This window comes from Schistocerca americana, chromosome 9 (genome assembly GCF_021461395.2).
Source record: "Schistocerca americana isolate TAMUIC-IGC-003095 chromosome 9, iqSchAmer2.1, whole genome shotgun sequence".
NCBI lineage: Eukaryota > Metazoa > Arthropoda > Insecta > Orthoptera > Acrididae > Schistocerca > Schistocerca americana.
Window position 1 is genome coordinate 118209785 of NC_060127.1, and position 17462 is coordinate 118227246.

At 38.4% G+C, this 17462-nt stretch overlaps 1 protein-coding gene across 1 annotated transcript in view; it reads right to left on the minus strand.

The window, feature by feature from the left end:
* LOC124550850 (spectrin beta chain-like) overlaps positions 1-17462 on the minus strand; it is a 497121-nt gene that overhangs the window by 30770 nt on the left and 448889 nt on the right. The window contains exon 38 of the mRNA XM_047125580.1: positions 6152-6304. Coding sequence (XP_046981536.1) covers positions 6152-6304 — 153 coding nt within the window. The remainder of the gene's footprint in view (positions 1-6151; positions 6305-17462) is intronic.

Genomic DNA, 17462 nt, shown 5'->3' on the forward strand with positions numbered 1-17462 from the left:
TGTAAAATAGCTATTAGTTGTTGCAATTACCTCCTCGTTTGAATAAAATCTTTGTCCCGCCAGCCATTTCTTCAACTTGGGGAACAAATAGTAGTCTGAGGGAACCAAGTCTGGAGAATAGGGGACATGTGAAATGAGTTGGAATACTATTTCCATTAATTTTGCGACCACAACTGCTGAGGAGTGTGCTGGTGCAATGTCATGATAGAAAAGGACTTTTTTGCAGTCCCAATTGCCAGCAGTTTTCTTCCAGCTCGGTTTTCAAAAGGTCCAATAACAGTAAATAATATGCACCTGTAATAGTTTTACCCTTTTTCAGATAGTCAATGAGGATTATCCCTTTTGAATCCCAAAAGACAGTCGCCATAACCTTTCCTGCTGAAGGAATGGTCTTCGCCTTTTTGGTGCAGATTCTCCCTTGGTAAACCATTGTTTAGATTGTTGTTTGGTCTCAGGATTATAGTAATGTATCCATGTTTCATCCACAGTGACAAAACGGATTCTTCCTGAACAGCTGCAAACCATCCTTGCAACATTTCACACAATTCCATTTTTGGTCAAGCAGGGCAATCGCGGAACCCATCTTGTGGATAGCTTTCTCATGTCCAAATGTTTATGCAAAATATTATGTACCTGTTCATTCGAGGTGCTCACAGCACTAGCAATCTCGCACACCTTAACTCTTCTGTCATCCACCACCATATCATGGATTTTATCAATGATTTCTGGAGTCGTAACCTCCACAGTGTGTCCAGAACGTTCAGCATCACTTGTGCCCATATGGCCACTCCGAAAATTTTGAAACCACTTATAAACTGATCTAATCGAAGGTGCAGAGTCACCATTATGTTTATCAAGCTTCTCTTTAGTCTCCTCAAGCATTTCGCCTTTCATAAAGTAATGTTTAATCATCACAAGAAATTCTTTTTCGTCCATTGTTGACAATGACTTGACTTCCTTGATTCATACGAATGCCAAACACAAAGAAATAGACGAATATGGCTGAAACTTGGTGTGCATTCTTTCCAAAGATGCTACTAACTAAACATGACCTCAATACGCACAGGTGGTGCCATCTCTTGGACTTTGCATGGACTTTTCAAACGCCCCTCGTAATGTAAGCGTGAGGTGTGCTTTCTTGTGTGAATGAATGTGTGTGTGCGCACGCTTTTTCTCTCCTTTTCTGACGAAGGCTGTGGACAAAAGTTTGTGTGCAAGTATCTTTTAACTGTGCCTGTCTGCAACTTAATGTACCATCTTGTTAAAAAGCCCTAAAATATATTTCAGTACATGTACAAAAAAACAGGAGTTACTGAAATCATATTTTGTGTGAGAAAATTTTCAGTTAATGATTTCAAAATGTTTCATCAACATGTCCATCACTGCATACAGCTTACAGGATGACGCTTCCACATTAAGTGCATCCAACAGTATCCAATATCCTCAGAAATGAATCTTGACTAGTCTAGAAACATTATACATTTTTGACAAATGTAGTGATGTTCAAGCAATTAAGTGATCCGCTTCTACTGTAACAGTGTGACACTTTACGTTTTGACGGATGTATTTTTGTCAGCAGCATTTTCTTACGGTTATAGAGTGGAAGGAATGAACAAGCAATGAATTTAACCAATTAACAAAGTAAATAAAGTCCAGATTAGACAGCTAAAAGGTTAACCGGTCACAAATTACATCGACACACAACGACAGACATACATGGTAGCAACTATGGGAATGCGATGTCAGGAAGTGCACACATTTAGTACTGGCAGTACCAGATACTTTCTATTTCATTGACATGGACCACTGTTTCAATATCCCACTTATTTAAATTTTTCTCAAAACAGCGTTAGTTTTAAATTGGAGAGATCAGTTTCTGGTTGCATTACTCTGGCCTAAAATGCATCACTGACGAACATCGTAACTACAATAGTGTCAAAGCTTACTAACATTAAAGCTTCTGTTGTGTACTGTAAACACTTTAATGAGTAACCTTACAGCGTTAGGCTCTTGCACTACCTGACTAGAACTACCTCTAGGTAACACTTCCTAGTGCTTCCACATATCAAACCATTTCTGATTATGTAGCTTTAAAGCCTGTATCAACTTATAATAACTGAACATTTTTTACAAACAACATAGGATTCATGAAACATCCGAGATGTGCAAGCTCCTCTTACGTATCAGAGTAGCCTGGTTCTGCTTTACAGTTTTAATTAAGTCTTGAAACCTACATGTCAGATACTGTCTACTAGTCTTAATCACAAATCTTCAAGCAAAATATTAACGTATGTTGCAGGTTATGTAGTAGTCGTTCTGCCACACTTCTGTAACAATAACATTAAACCCAATTCTTTTGCCATCACAAGTCTGTGAGTGCAAGTGAGCAGTATGCCATCACTGGCATAAGACATCACCTTGTGACATAAATCGCTATACTGCTCCTGCCGATCCGCCACACACTTTTAGCTTAGTTTGTTCCTCTTTCCATGGTTACCAGTTTCACACACCAAAGATTATGTACCAAATTAGACCTCCCTCTCTTCCCAATAACTGAGGAAACTGAGTATCAAAAAAACATATTCCGATCAATTTTATTATCTTTTTTTATGGTAAGGAATTTCACGCATTGCACAAGTGCAAATGACACTGATAATGCTATTTACAAAAGCTGTGAAGCTTAAAGGAAATATTTTGTGTGTGTGTGTGTGTGTGTGTGTGTGTGTGTGTGTGTGTGTGTGTGTGTGTATATATATATTACCCCTTTAGTTTCTTGTGAAAACTTGTGGTTATTCCTTCAGTTGACACTATGGAGACCAAGTCCGAGCACAGCTTGGGTGGCAACTTTGTGTTAAAACAACCATGCCCGCGTATATGTAAGGCCATGATTTTCCCAATGCGGAAACCACTTATCACTTGAAAAATGGACTCATTTTGTATGAGGACAATGTACGGGTATCTAGCAATCTACCCCTTGGCTGGTGCTGCCTTCTGTTGTAAATTTCTAGAATAAAAAAAAAAAAAACATTAGCAAACTTAACACTTGCTGTCATGAATGGCTGAGTCAATATAATTTCAGCAACGTAATTTTGTACATGTGCTCTTTAGGTTTTGCATTTTGCTATAATTCTGCAACAAATATGACATGTTTGTTGAGTGAACAAAAAACTTTGGAAGCTCAATAGGAAGAAATTGCTCAACAACTCACGTTACACTTCTTTCTTGGAAGTAAAATCGTACTTTCTGTCATAATTACTACAAAATATGTAATCTACCAGAGAATTAAAATAAATATGAAAAATAAATCTATAAGTCTGGCCCTTTTCTAGTTGTACTATTCCTGAAGACACATTGATAGTATATGTGCCAGTAACGCTTTAAATAACGGCATAAATGACCGGTTTTCTATGCCCAATATTCTTCTAAGTGGCCAGCCTCCAAAGTGTTAATGATTATAATTACTATTAAAACAGAAATCATCTCATTTTAATGGCCTTGACACAAATCAAGTGCCATTAATTGGATATGAAATGCCACAGCAACATTGTAACAAACATACGTGGTTCTACAATAGATTCATAATCCTATATTACTTTTATAGTAGATGAAATGCGTGTTTTACTGCTGCCTAATTACCTTTAAGGCCTGCAACTGTATTATTAATGATAAAAAATAAGGAAATTACTGCACCAGTTACATTATTACTGAAAAACACAAAGTGTGTAAGGCATTTATTAAAACAGTCAAGTGCTGTAGTTGAAAGCCATGCTTACACAACTACAACACATAGCAGTGTAATTCCGATTGATGATCTCCAAGTGTGAATAATACAGAAAAAAGAGAAAAAACTTGGGGATGGGAGCAGGGAGGGGAGTGGAGGGGGAGGTGGATGGGAAGAGAGGGATTCTTTAACCATGTGACAGAAGGTGTAAGAAATGCTGTACGTTGAATAACAGGCATGAAAAATGAGTAAAACCAAACTGTATTTAAGAAGAGTGTTATAGAAGGATTACCACTGTTGTTCAGTTCTCATGTTGAAGTAATGATCCAAATTTCAGTCCTATGCTACACATGCAGCTTAAATTAATACCAGCTCTAAAGTTCATAGCTGATTTGGTCCTCCCAGCCAAAAATACTAACAATTCAGAAAAAAAAATTGTTGAATGAAGTTCACAGATTCCTTGGAACAGAATTTTTGCCATTTTAAGACATAGTGCTCTCTGTTATTAGCAAATCCAAAAATTCTGTAAATTAAAAGTAGAGGTGTGTGATCTTAGGCTTCCTCAGAGTGTTGCCACCTTTAACTGCGTCATACAGACGGTGAGAATATTTTGGCACACTGACTCATTGCCACCCTCACAAGTGGTGCTGAAGGTGGCCGATAGCAACAAGCCAGCCTGCCAAAACCCTGCATCATCTACAAGCAGCCACATGGCTGAACACCTGAAAGCAATCCAAACTTGTGAGAGAGATTTACCTAATCTTGTGTGTTTACACAACAAGTTGTGCAATAAATTTCTTTACAGTCGCGGCTTTCATAGTTACAGTGTTCTGTGTAAGTCAACACAGTGCGACTTTGTGGCCACAAACGTCTCTTCTATGCACTACAGAGGATAGTACATGTACGTGCCTTGTGTTGTGGCTTTTTTTTCCCCTGTATGTTGCCCTGATGTTACAATATAGTTTCCTGAAACATTCATTCTTCAGCTGCAAACTTACTTCAAGGGTGTATTACTTTCATGAGGAAGAGGAAAATTATGCAAGTTTTAAACTGTGCTTTACATAGCACTATCAAATTTGTTGTTATTTCAGGTGATAGCAATTTTTCTCCTAAATTTGATGAAAATATCAAAATTCTAGTGACGAAAATAGCCTGTAAAGTGCATCAAAATCATCTTATATATTCTGAACATGTGCATATTCAATGCTTATATTGTGCACCACAAACTCACAGGCCAATAAAAGAAAATGTTCTCAGAATTTTGTGTGAACATGGCACAATTACTGCAATCAGTGCAGTTTCTGTTACATACTAACAAGTTGATGACATTCGTTTGTCTCTATTCTTTTGTGTTTGCAACCAAAAAGCTGGCCTCATTTCCTTAAGAATATCCCATCAGATGAAAGGTAGAAGAATCCAACAAAACATTCCTCAGTGTGCTACACCAGAGAAAGCCAAAGAGAAACTGGCAGACAAAGCTGTGTTCCTCCACATCTACCCATATGTTTTGAAATATACCACAACAAGATATTGTTCTGAACCTACAGAGACAGTAAACCTATAACTTCTAGTATACTTGTACCAAATTTCAATGACTAATACTGAATATCTGATTTGTTAGTGTATTTCTGTACTCTTAGGGTAACTGCACAGCAATTGAACCTGGCATGAAAGAGTTAACTAGAAAAAAAGGCACAACTGTAACCAACCTAAACATCTGTGTGAACTAGAGCACTGCATTTGCACGAGTGATCTTTTTCCCCACCACTCCCCTTTTTATGCACCTTAACCTCACTCACCTTCATGTGCCACATGACAGGGAAAAGGATAAGGAAATATGGCAGGTTGCTATATCACAGTGTGTCACAAGATGTAGTGCTCAGTGAAGGAAGGCCATTGCCCCTACACTGATTCTGCAACTTCACAACATGTGAGCGAGCGACTGTGACTCTGTGAGATCCGTGTGGCCACATACACGGCTCACGAGGCCGTGTTATTAGGTGAGATAGTACATGTCACTTTCAGTAACTTCTGCCAAACTTACAGTTTATCGTATATCAGACCACAGTTTGATTTGGCATTTCACCTGAACCCCACGACTTTGGATTTGTAGTCTGGCACCTACACACTGAGCCACAATACACACCTACTTTAACTGGTGCAGTTATTTTCCTTCTGATGCAATAGAAGGAATTCTGACCAACAACATCTACCACTGAGTGCATTTGGGTTCCAACCCACAATGGATAAAGCACTATAAAACTTATTTTTAAAGTAAGACTCTCAACAGCTGTTATAATTTTTCAAACAACTAGCCGCCAGAATTTGTGCACCTAAAAGTAGAAATTTCGAAGACGTAGCTACAAAGCTGCACAGGAGGTGACAGAATCTACCACCTGCATACGACGTGAAAGGCAGGTGCCAACTTACTTGTCGGGGGTGCGGTTCGCACCGGAGACGCTGGCGGAGGCGAGGGCACGAGGACCGGAGCTGTGGGCACTGCCGGGTCCGGCACGGGGGTGGGCGGCCGGCCCGACTCCGAGTAGCCCGCTCCCGCTCCCATTCCCGTGTCCACTTCATGCACTGCTCCAAGGTGGGAGGACGCAAAGTCATGCATCATGCAGGAGGCACAAGCTACACCATCCAGCTGTTATTGGCCTATTGGCTCCCTATACTTTTCAAATTTACTTTCAAGTTCAAAGCACAAACCTATTTTTAATACATTACACACCGTGATTTTTTTTTAACCACAAGACCATTTCTCTAAGAACATTTCATCTGCACTCACGATCTACGTACTGTTTAGTTTATTTTGTTGTACTTCTTCTCCTTCATTTTCTTATACTTCTGCAAGCTTTACAGTGTGTACTTTCTGATTGGCGTATTAAACACACCACAGACTGTGCACCAATTTTCCTCCGAGTTACCTTGGACTGTACAATTCTGCTTCTTCAGTAAACCTACATATTTATAAACAACTCAATAACAGCTGGATGCATTCCAAAATAATTTCTTCATTACATTACGTGAGCATATGCGATCTGTGCAATTTTCTCACCACTATCGATAATTCACAATCCATATAAACAACACACTACAAGTGTTAGAAAAGCAGTTAACTTCTACAACATGCAAAGCAACAATTACTCTCTTTATCTGGAACAAGAACAACAACATGCAGTCGCAAGCAAAATGTAAGTTTTGGTAATAGCTTATTGGAAGTATTACCAACACTATACACACAGCCACAATTAAAATCCAAGAAGCTAACACAGTAAAACAAAAAAAGGGGGCTACTGAAGAGAGTACACAGAAGAACAGATTTTGATTATATACATTGGTCCTACTTGAAGGAGCCCTCACTGAGAGGGAGTTACTGTATGTGGAAAGTGGCCATGGATGTACATTTTATTCAATTGCAATACTGTGAAATCATTTAGACTAGTCATATTGCCCTAGACAAACACAGACGACAAAGTATTCAACTGACACTATGCAACATATTCAAGTCTTTTGTGGACTCTGTAATTAGTCAAAGCCAATAATGATACTGACTACATCTACATACACATTCTGCAACACAAAGTATGGTGTAGGATGGCTTCTAGCACTACTAGCCATTTCCTTTCCTGTTCCATACACAAACAAAGCAAGGGGAAAATGACTATCCATAAGCCTCCATAATAGCCCTAATTTCTCTCATCTTATCTCTGAGATCCTTACACAGAATGTACTTTGGCTACAGTAGAATCATTCTACAGTCAGCTGGTAAAGCCAGTTCTCTCAATAGTGTCTTGCAAAAAGAATGCTGTTTTCCCTTCAGGGATTCCCATTTGAGTTCAAGAAACATTTGCGAACCTACTGGTAACAAATGTAGCAGCTTGTCTCCGAACTGCTTCAATATTTTCCTTTAATCTGATCTGGTGGTGATATCAAACACTGTAGCAGTACTCAAGAATCAGTCACATTAATGTTATACATATGGTCCTTTATAGGTGAGGTTCACTTTTCTATAATTCTCCCACAAAACGAAAGTCTAACATTCATCTTCTCTACTGCTGTCCTTGTGTGCTAGTTCCATTCTGTATTGCTTTGCAACGTTAAGCATATACATTTAACCGACATGACTGAGTCCAGCAGCAAACCACGAATACTGTATTCAAACATTATAGAATTGTTTTCCCTACTCGTCACATTCTTTTATGTTTCTCTACATTTAGAGCAAGCTGCCATTAATAACACTAAATAGAAATTATGTACAAATTATCCTGAATCCTCCCACAGTCGATCATCAATGGTACTTTTGCTTATATTACAGTGTCACTGGCAAACAATCACCTATTGCCATTTACCCTATCCGCCACATCATGTAGGTACAGTATATAGGTAACTAGAGCAGTCTTTAACATTTCCCTGGGGCACGCGTCACGATACCCTTGTCTCTGACGAACACTCGCCATCAATGACAATGTACTGGGTTCTATTGCTTAAGAAGTCTTCAAGCCAAACACATTTCTTCTTCTTCTTCTTCTTCTTCTTCTTAAATTCTCTTATGCTTTCAGATGTTGAGCTAACCCCACTCTACCCATTTCTTCCATTCCACTCTATTCTTGCACAACTACCAGTTCTCAGGTTGCAGGTTGCAGTGGATTCCCACTGGGTGAGGGGGTCACCATGTACCTACGCTAATACCATTGGCCTATTTGGGAATCCATTCCATGTGCCCAGACTTCCATTAACAGTCTGCACTGAGGTATTGTGTCAAATGTTTCTGGAAATCTAGAGATACATAATCTGCTTGCTGCTCTTTATCTACAGTTCACAGGATACCACACGTGGAAAGGGCAAGTTGAGTGTCACACAAGCAATGCTTTCTAAATCTGTGTCCATTTGTGGACAGAAGCTTTTTTTAATCTCAAGGAAATGTATTATATTTGGACATGGAATATCTTCAATACTTCTGCAGGAAACAGATGTTAAGAATATTGGTCTGTAATTTTGTGGGTCTTTTTTTATCCTTTTTATATACGGCAGCCACCTATGCTTATTTTCAGTCAACACTGATCTTTGCACTGCTCTCTGTATGACCTGAGGATAAAATATGAAATAAAAAGAAATGGCTTCACATTATGAACTACTACTGTTTTGCGGCAACTTAAACATTAATTTTAGTAGTTTCTGTTCACATACAATTTATTAGAGTAGGAATTGCCTAACGGGGTAATTTAATTCCCATTAAATGTCTTATGGATAATCTGGCGGAGTTGAAGACTAAATCAAAGAACTTTTTCTGCTGCACAGCTTATTCTACTGAATAGAATATTCTCAGTAGACCTGAAAATTCATGTTTCAGATTATTTTATGGTTCACATTAAACAATAAAATTTAATAATGCATACTCATTTCATTATACTGCACTTAAAATTTACATCCATGACTTATTTCCACATCTCAGATTCTCCTCTCCATGGGATCTGTGACCCACTCAGAAACAGAGGCATTGCAATACGGCTTAATTCTTTTCACAGAGATGAAAATATTAGTGTGGCAAACAATACCACTAACAGCTTACCTGCACCAAGAGCTGAACTACAGGAAACAAATAGATTTCATGCATCGAAAGGATAAGACGAAAAAACAAACGAGACAACTTACCTGCCATTTCGTTACAACACTCAAGTTCAAATGGCTCATTAGTTTAGTATCGCACCTGCACCAGTGACGTTAAACTATGTGCATACAGCAGTGAGGGATCCCTTCATCCAATATACCTGTGCCAGTCACATTGTCAACATTTCAAGTCAAGAGCAAAAACATTATACAAGATGTGGCAAATGAGTTTGGGAAAGCATAATTTCTATACTGTGCATATTTAAATGGAAGATACAAAATTATTCCGAGATCTTTTGAACTAGGACAGCACTCCACTTTCTAAATAGAGTGGCTGCCATTTGTGAAGTAAAACTGCTGGATCTATAAAGTATTCCATCTGCCTTCAAGTGTGTACATATTCATATCACGAAAGAAATCTCAAGATGTGTTTGTCACACAGACTTCGCCCACAGTGATAAATTTTACCCATTCCCAATCTCACGCCCGCCACATCTCTATCAGATTTACATCCACTATAAAACAAGCAGAACAGTGATAGATTGTGAGGCTCCATTACCAAGTGCTCAATTGTGTGCTCCGTGAAGAACATTCAGAAACACTTTCACCACAACTCCAACAGCCTGAAATCAATTAACTCTAAATCCTTCTCTGTAAACACAGTGCCATCAACACTTCACCAGGAGTTACATTTAACTAACTAAAAAGACATGGGACACACAGTACATACTTAAACAGCAGGAGAAGCAGCAGGCTTTTATTTTTATATAACTTAGGTCATATATGTTAGGATGTTAAATATAGCATGTTTAAAAAGCTGCATTTTATGCTTGAAGTCAAGGAAAGAGAGTTTAATTCAATTTTCATTTTAGTGGCGATATCCTGAGGCTCCTAGTGGCCAGCAGCTTCGCCTGTAACTAAGCAGTTTGTGAGTTGTAGCATTAAATTGTGTGATTCCTATGTGCCACCACACAATTCATAGTTAAAAAAATCCACTAGCAGTGCCATTCCGCTGCCTAGAAGAAAGAAGGATAAAAACACCACACCCATAACAGGCCTTATCCACTGAAATCAAGCCAGGAAACAAATGCAAAGACCGCCAGTTCAGAAGTAAGTTGTATACAAGTTAATGCAAAGGCTCTATTGTACCAAACACATTTATATATAATAAACAACACAAATAATCATACAAAACATTCACAAAAAACCTAACATAATGTACACATGAACACCAAATAAATAATATCTTAAACATGGAAACACACACACACACACACACACACACACACACACACACACACACACACACACTACTGCTACTACACAGAATGTGTTCATAAAAATGCAGTTTGATATTAAACATGTACTAAAATGCACAATACCCATTTACACCAATAACACAGAGCATTTTTATTGCATTTCTGTACCAGGATTAATTATTGCACTTCTTTAAACTTTCAGTCATGAACAGTTACTATTCCCATGACTTTTTTTCAGCTGTTCAGTTTATTCCAGCAACAGTGCAGCTTCTTCATACAATTTTATCACACCATTAATTCATGTTAAAGTCAAGTACAATCAAATACGAGACTATATGGTACTTTATGATGAGATCATAGTCTTGAAATTAATGTTTGACTTGGACACCAAAATAAATTGTGTGATGATGCTGCTGCTTGGAGAAACCAACAGTTACTGAAACAAAGGTTTCAATCTGTGTCAGGGGAGAACCAACATTTTATCGCAAGGCAGGGAAGATGTATCACAACACTTCAAAGAGGTTATATCAGAGTGAAAAAGTCTCTTGACAGTGAAAAAGTCTCTTGACAGTGAAAATCTCACCAATTACAATTCACAAGCTTAAGAAATCCAAGGACAGATGCCTGAAGGGGAAAAAAAGTAAACTGGGTAATTTTACACATGCTATCACGTGCAATTGACAAAATAACATGCTAGGTGAACTTACACAATAAAGAAGAGCTGTCCACAGTCAACAGAGTGATTAATTAAATAAATAGATCTTAGAATCATATTCCTTGAGACATTTAAGTCTCTTCATTATCTACGATAATAATCGAAGCAGAAGACATGAATTAAAATATGTACTGTGGCCGAGACTCGACCCCCAGGTCGTCTTGCTTGTTAGGCAGAAATGCTAACTATTTACACTACCACTGCACAAACTACCCAAGTTGACCATTGTGCTGTGGTAGTGTAAATGGTTAGCATTTCTACCTAGCAATCAAGACAACCTGGGTTCAAGTCCTGGCTGCAGCACAAATTTTTGTTCATGTCTTCTGCTTCGATCATTATTGTAATTAAACAAATGACTAATAAATATCTTAGCAAGAATACTCTCTTTTTATGAACACCTTATGTCTCAAAATGGATTAAGACAAAAATGAAGGTACGTTCGCTACGCAACTCACTCACAGCACAAAAAATGAGTATACTTATGTAAAATTATATCAGCACACCGACTGTTTCTAAAGTAAAATAGCTGCAATCACAAAGATCTAGCCAGCTAGCAGACAAGAGTTTATATAAAATAGTTCCCATTGGTTTTATAGTTACAGTAAAAGGCATTTTCATTCAGTGCAACTTCTTCTTGCTCTGAGTGTTCTGTAGAAAGTCTAAAATGAATCCTGAGAAAATATGATAACCATTTTCAACTGTCTATCATAAATAACATTTTTATCATTTTCATTTCAGGATGCTGTAATAATAATGTAACATGAGCAAACGAACTGAGGGTCATATTTTATAATTCTTGTATTGAATCAACACCAAATAATTTTTTAATGTGCATTATTTTACTGCTGATCTGGTATATTTTTCTGAGGTAAAAAATAGAGATCACAGATATGTGTAGCTGAAAATGATTACTGTTAACTCATTAATTTTGAATAATGTGTCTCATGAAAAGCAGATTTCTTTGTAACATTAAGAACAAAGCAAGTCAATGCGCACATGATGAACATCATCTTTAAGTCAAAACTGCTGGGAAGAAAATAAGATTTTTTTTTAGCATTTAGCAAATTATTACTAAAAACATAATATACAGGACTTCTTAACAAGTTTAATGCCTTCTGGAATGATGTTACTTTACTTTTCCAACTCTTCTCTTGTTATTCATTTACTCTTTCAGTAAGCAGTTTAATTAGTAGACCTCTGGATGAAAGATTGCTGAACAGTGAAGTATTAAAGGTACAAATCAATCACGATTGGATGGGATTCTAATGAGGAAAATTATATGAACATTCAAATCAGTTTGCATAGAAGATGAGAGAGAATGGGACATAGAACTGATGACGAGTTACTCTGTGAAAACTTTCATTCCAGAATTAGCAGTCTTATCTTGCCCTCTGCCCTGTGATGAATCAATCATTTGACATTTGTTCAGTTTCCTTGGTTTATTATAGATCTTTGTAACAATACAAGCACTAAGCAGTGCTTTTGCAAAATAATGACCACCACAAAAAGACAATTTAGTACCTGCATATCCTCGAAACTTTCTAAATCAAGGTATCATTTTTGTTTTAGCCAAATATGACCATTCTTTTTTTCCAGTGTGTCAAAATGACAAATACCTACTGATGTTGCACAAATTCCCTGTTACAGTCACTGTAACTTAAGCTATCAACAACTAGAAAACCTTCAGTGAGAAATTCAGTAAAAATGTTATGCTTTGTCAATTAAATTTCATATGCCACAATAATGTTCTCTCACTAATTATATTAACAATTTTTTGCCAATAGATATTAAACATCAAAGACGTTGCCACATATGAAAATCTTAGATATCATCTAAAGTAGTTGTCTACCTACTGAGAAACATACAATACCATAATGAGTACATCACTCAAAGCCTATAAATTCACAACTGGTGGCTACGCAAATGTTTGCATCAATGTGAAATGCCATTAATGTTAACTAAACCCAATGTACCATTTGCCACTGGGGCATTAAATTTAACACAGACTGCAGTTATCTTCAATTAGTAACAAACTTTCAGTATTTTTTAGAATCCTGAGCCAACTGTAAACAGGCGAGGTATAGTATTTGTAACAGTACTGTGAGGCTTGTTCCATAAATACAGGCTTTTCTCAAAAGTACTGGAAATGCAATCACAGGCTACGATTTATCAACCATTTCTTACAGAATTCAGTATTCTCAACTGCTACCGCATGCTACGTTTTTCTGGACTAGCGTCTCAAATACAGTTATAGTTCTTGACACCTCTGAAAAAAATTAAAGGTAGCAGAAATTTGACAGCAATGTTATGTAATGAAGTGTTACACTCTGTTAATAAAGACTACATCAAGAATACATGAAGATCTGTGCCATGTCTATACCTGTCTCTGTCCAATTGTATAAGATCTTTTTAACATTGAATACATCAATGTCAGCTTCATGGAAAGGACAGAATTTCCTCCTGGTGTTTCCTACATTGCATTGAATACATCAATGTCAGCTTCATGGAAAGGACAGAATTTCCTCCTGGTGTTTCCTACATTGCTGTCAATACTAAGGATGTGATCATGTGCACACTCACGTAATCATCGAGTCAAGAGGGAGAGGGTGCGAGAAGAATGTAAGCTTTTGCATACAGTATTCTTACAAATTAAGTTTTGTCCCACAACGTATTATCAGACAAGCCACGCAGATAGCTGCACACATTAGTATGCTGCTTCCGGGATTTGGAGATGTGCGTCAACCTCAAATTACATTCACCTGGTGTGTTCACGATGAGAACTGGTATGATGACCAGCCTGGAAGTGGTTTTTTGGTGGTTTCCACTAGGTGAATACCTGGCTTGTACCCAGATCCTGCCTCAATTACAAGAATCGCAAATATATATCAGGCATTCTCTCACTTTTACACGAGTTAACACTAGACTCAGGTAGATGGGCTTCATAGGCTTTACAGTCATCTCAGTCAATACAAAACCTCTGTTCTGTGAGATCCTTTCCCTCAGCAATCAGAAAGAATACCAAGCAATAACCTTCAAGTCCACAACTGATGAGGTATAAGATTTAAAAATAACTTTAAGATCTAAACGTGGATAAGAGAATTGTACGAATGCATACCTTTTGAAGGTGGCTACACTGGAGGACGAAATGGTAGTTTTGATTTTTTTTTTTTTTTTTTAAACAAAGTTTTTGCAGATGCAGCATCAGCTTCATTCAGCAACCCTCACAAGGAGCATTAAAATGTTCACAACTACTCGATTCAAACTTTTCGAGTTTCAGTGAAGGTGTGACAGAGACATAAGCAATAAAAGATTGAGGAGGAGGAGAAAGTGGCACTCACCTTCACGAACGACTGGCCTCTCCACTGGCTGGCTGGCGGCCTTGGTGGACGGTTTGCGAGTGGCTGCCGGTCAGGACAAGTGGGCGCGTTCGTGGGCGTAGCACGTGACACGGGGTGCGAGGTGTGAGGTGTGAGTGATGTCGTGGGTGGGCAGATGGGTGAAGGGCAGGGCAGAGTGAACGATTGAGGCGTGAGTGAGGTGGGATGTAGCAGGGAGGTGTGAGGACAAACATAAAACACACCGCACTGTCATCACATGCACCATTATTCGCAAGGCCGACCCTTCACTCCAGAAAGTATCACTCTTTTGCTATGGGCTGTGAAACCAGTCCAAATACTGACAAAATCATTGCTGCCATTAGCATATAGCAAAGTTTGCCCATTTATATATACATTGTAATGAACTTCAGTAGTAAAATCGTACGTGCCTGTCAAGTCGACAGCATTGTTGCGCAAAAATTAGACACTTAACGACCAGCTTCATCTAGTTTAGTAGGATACTATGCATGTGATACAAGAAAAAATAAAGTATAAGCTGACTAGAGAGTGTCTTAGAACTGTAAACAGCAACAATCTGAAATGGGAAGTTTCAGACTGTGACCTCGGCTTTCGAAGAGTGAGGAGGGGGTTGGGTGGGGGCAGAAGAAGATGTGGAAGAAGAAGAAGATGAAGAAGAAGACACAACAATTGGGGAGGGGGATATGGACGAGTAAGGGACACCATACAAACTAGCCCTCTTCGGTACCTACTACGTATTCTTGTTTTAACCTATTCAATTCACTGGAGACACGTGCTCTGGCAGAGAGAGAGAGAGAGAGAGAGAGAGAGAGAGAGAGAGCAAGAAAACAACCAAAGCTAAGGTGCTGATATGAAGTTTGTTAGACATACACCAAGACCAATGTAAAAGGATAAGGTAAAGAATGAAAGGAATAAAATACATGAGGCGTAAAACTCAGTATACAGGAAAAATTCTGCCACTCTAGATTAATATGGTACGGTCGTGTGAAATGGATGGAAGAAACCACAGTGGTTATAAAATTCCTTGTATTGACTATAAATGGGAAAAAAACATGTCGAACAGCAAAGAAGATGAATTGACACCGTTAACAAGGATGTGGTTGAAAGTAGTTTATCTTTGGTATGGAAACCAAAAGGGAGAGTCGGACATGGATATAAAAAGTTGGGAGGCTTGTCACTAGCACCCAGGAAACTGGAGCTGCAACCTGATGATGATGATGATGATGATGAAAATGCCTTCAAAAAATTAAACTGACAAAATTAATTTTTTGGGTTTGCTGGTAAATGTCTGCAGTTGTGTTATACACAGGAATCCCCATGCCACGGTGCAGCAGAACACTGCTAGAAGAACCAAAGCAGAATGGCACAGCCTACTGATAAAGTACAGCATCACGTGTTGGTTGATTTCCTGCATCTGAAGGGGGAAAAATGCAACAATTCGTATTGAGTTGACAGAAGTGGACGACAGCACTCTGCAGATGTATGACAAAGTGATGGAGGAAATGCTTCCAGTTTGCTCAAAAAGGTCTGAAGTGGCAGACAGTATATCTGTAAATAACCAAGAATCACATTTAAGTAGCGGCCCAGGTGCACAAATAGCGGCCACAGTGGAAAAAGGTAAGGGGTCAGTTTTTACATTTTGAACACGACAAAGGCCACCACCAATTGTGTGACATTACAGCAGATGTCACAAGAAGATGCCTGAAGGGGAGTTTTTGCTCCACAATACCCCACACGATAGTTGTACACGTCGCTTCTTCAGGTCGTCATAGTTTGCCTGATCTCCGTATTCTCCCGACAAGGCATCCAGCGAGTTCTCCCCATTTCTTCACAAGAAGAAAGCTCGGAGCAGCAGGCATTTCTAGATGGACGACAAAGTAAGTTCCCAAATGGCCAAAATGCAAACTTCCACAACTGAGGCCTCCACCACCGGGAAAAATGTCTCTCATTTAAGGTTGAATATGTAGTGGACTACACTGTCACCCTGTTTCATTGTTACAACTCTATTTTTTTTTAGGTGAAAATTAAAACTTTGCTTACCTCTTTGTACGAGTTTGAATTTAAAAGTCGTCGTAGCAACACACATTTTTGTTTGCCCACACACCTCATTCAGACTAACAAGCCTGTGTAATAACATTGTGCTCTAGCGTGAACAGTTAAACTGATGAATCACATTACATGTTTCACTACTGTGCTTTGCCACTGATGACAACACCAAATAGTCACGATACAGTCACATTATTTTGACCTGAAACAATTTCATAATGGTAAGACACCCTGCACATGTGTCAAATGTTTCCCTTATTCTGTACGTCACTGTAGCTCGTTTTGCACCTTGTGTTACATTCTGCTCCATAGGCAGAGTCACTATTTGCACAGCTACAGCAGCACCTTCTTGTTACATTCATTTCAATGACACAATACATTGGTGAAATGTAACTTACTTATTTGATAGACAACTGGCTGCAAAACAGAATGTTGTTGTAATGTCTTGTTTGTCTCTATGAAACCTACAAAAACATGCACTGTCACAACAACTTTTAAAGTTGTATAATTGAAGACCCTTTGCACTCACACAAATGGTGGAGACCTGGTACGATCATGATACGTCCTGACTGGTTTTCTTGCACACTTCAAAAGCAGAGGTCAAAATTGCAGACGTCCTTTTTCAGTCACGAATGTTAACTGTTATAACATATCTGTGTGCAGGAGAACAACTTTGCATAAGTATTATCATACCGATGGCCCCGAATTTTGAGTGACCCTTCACATTTTACGTATTATTTAAAGAATTTCCTTCA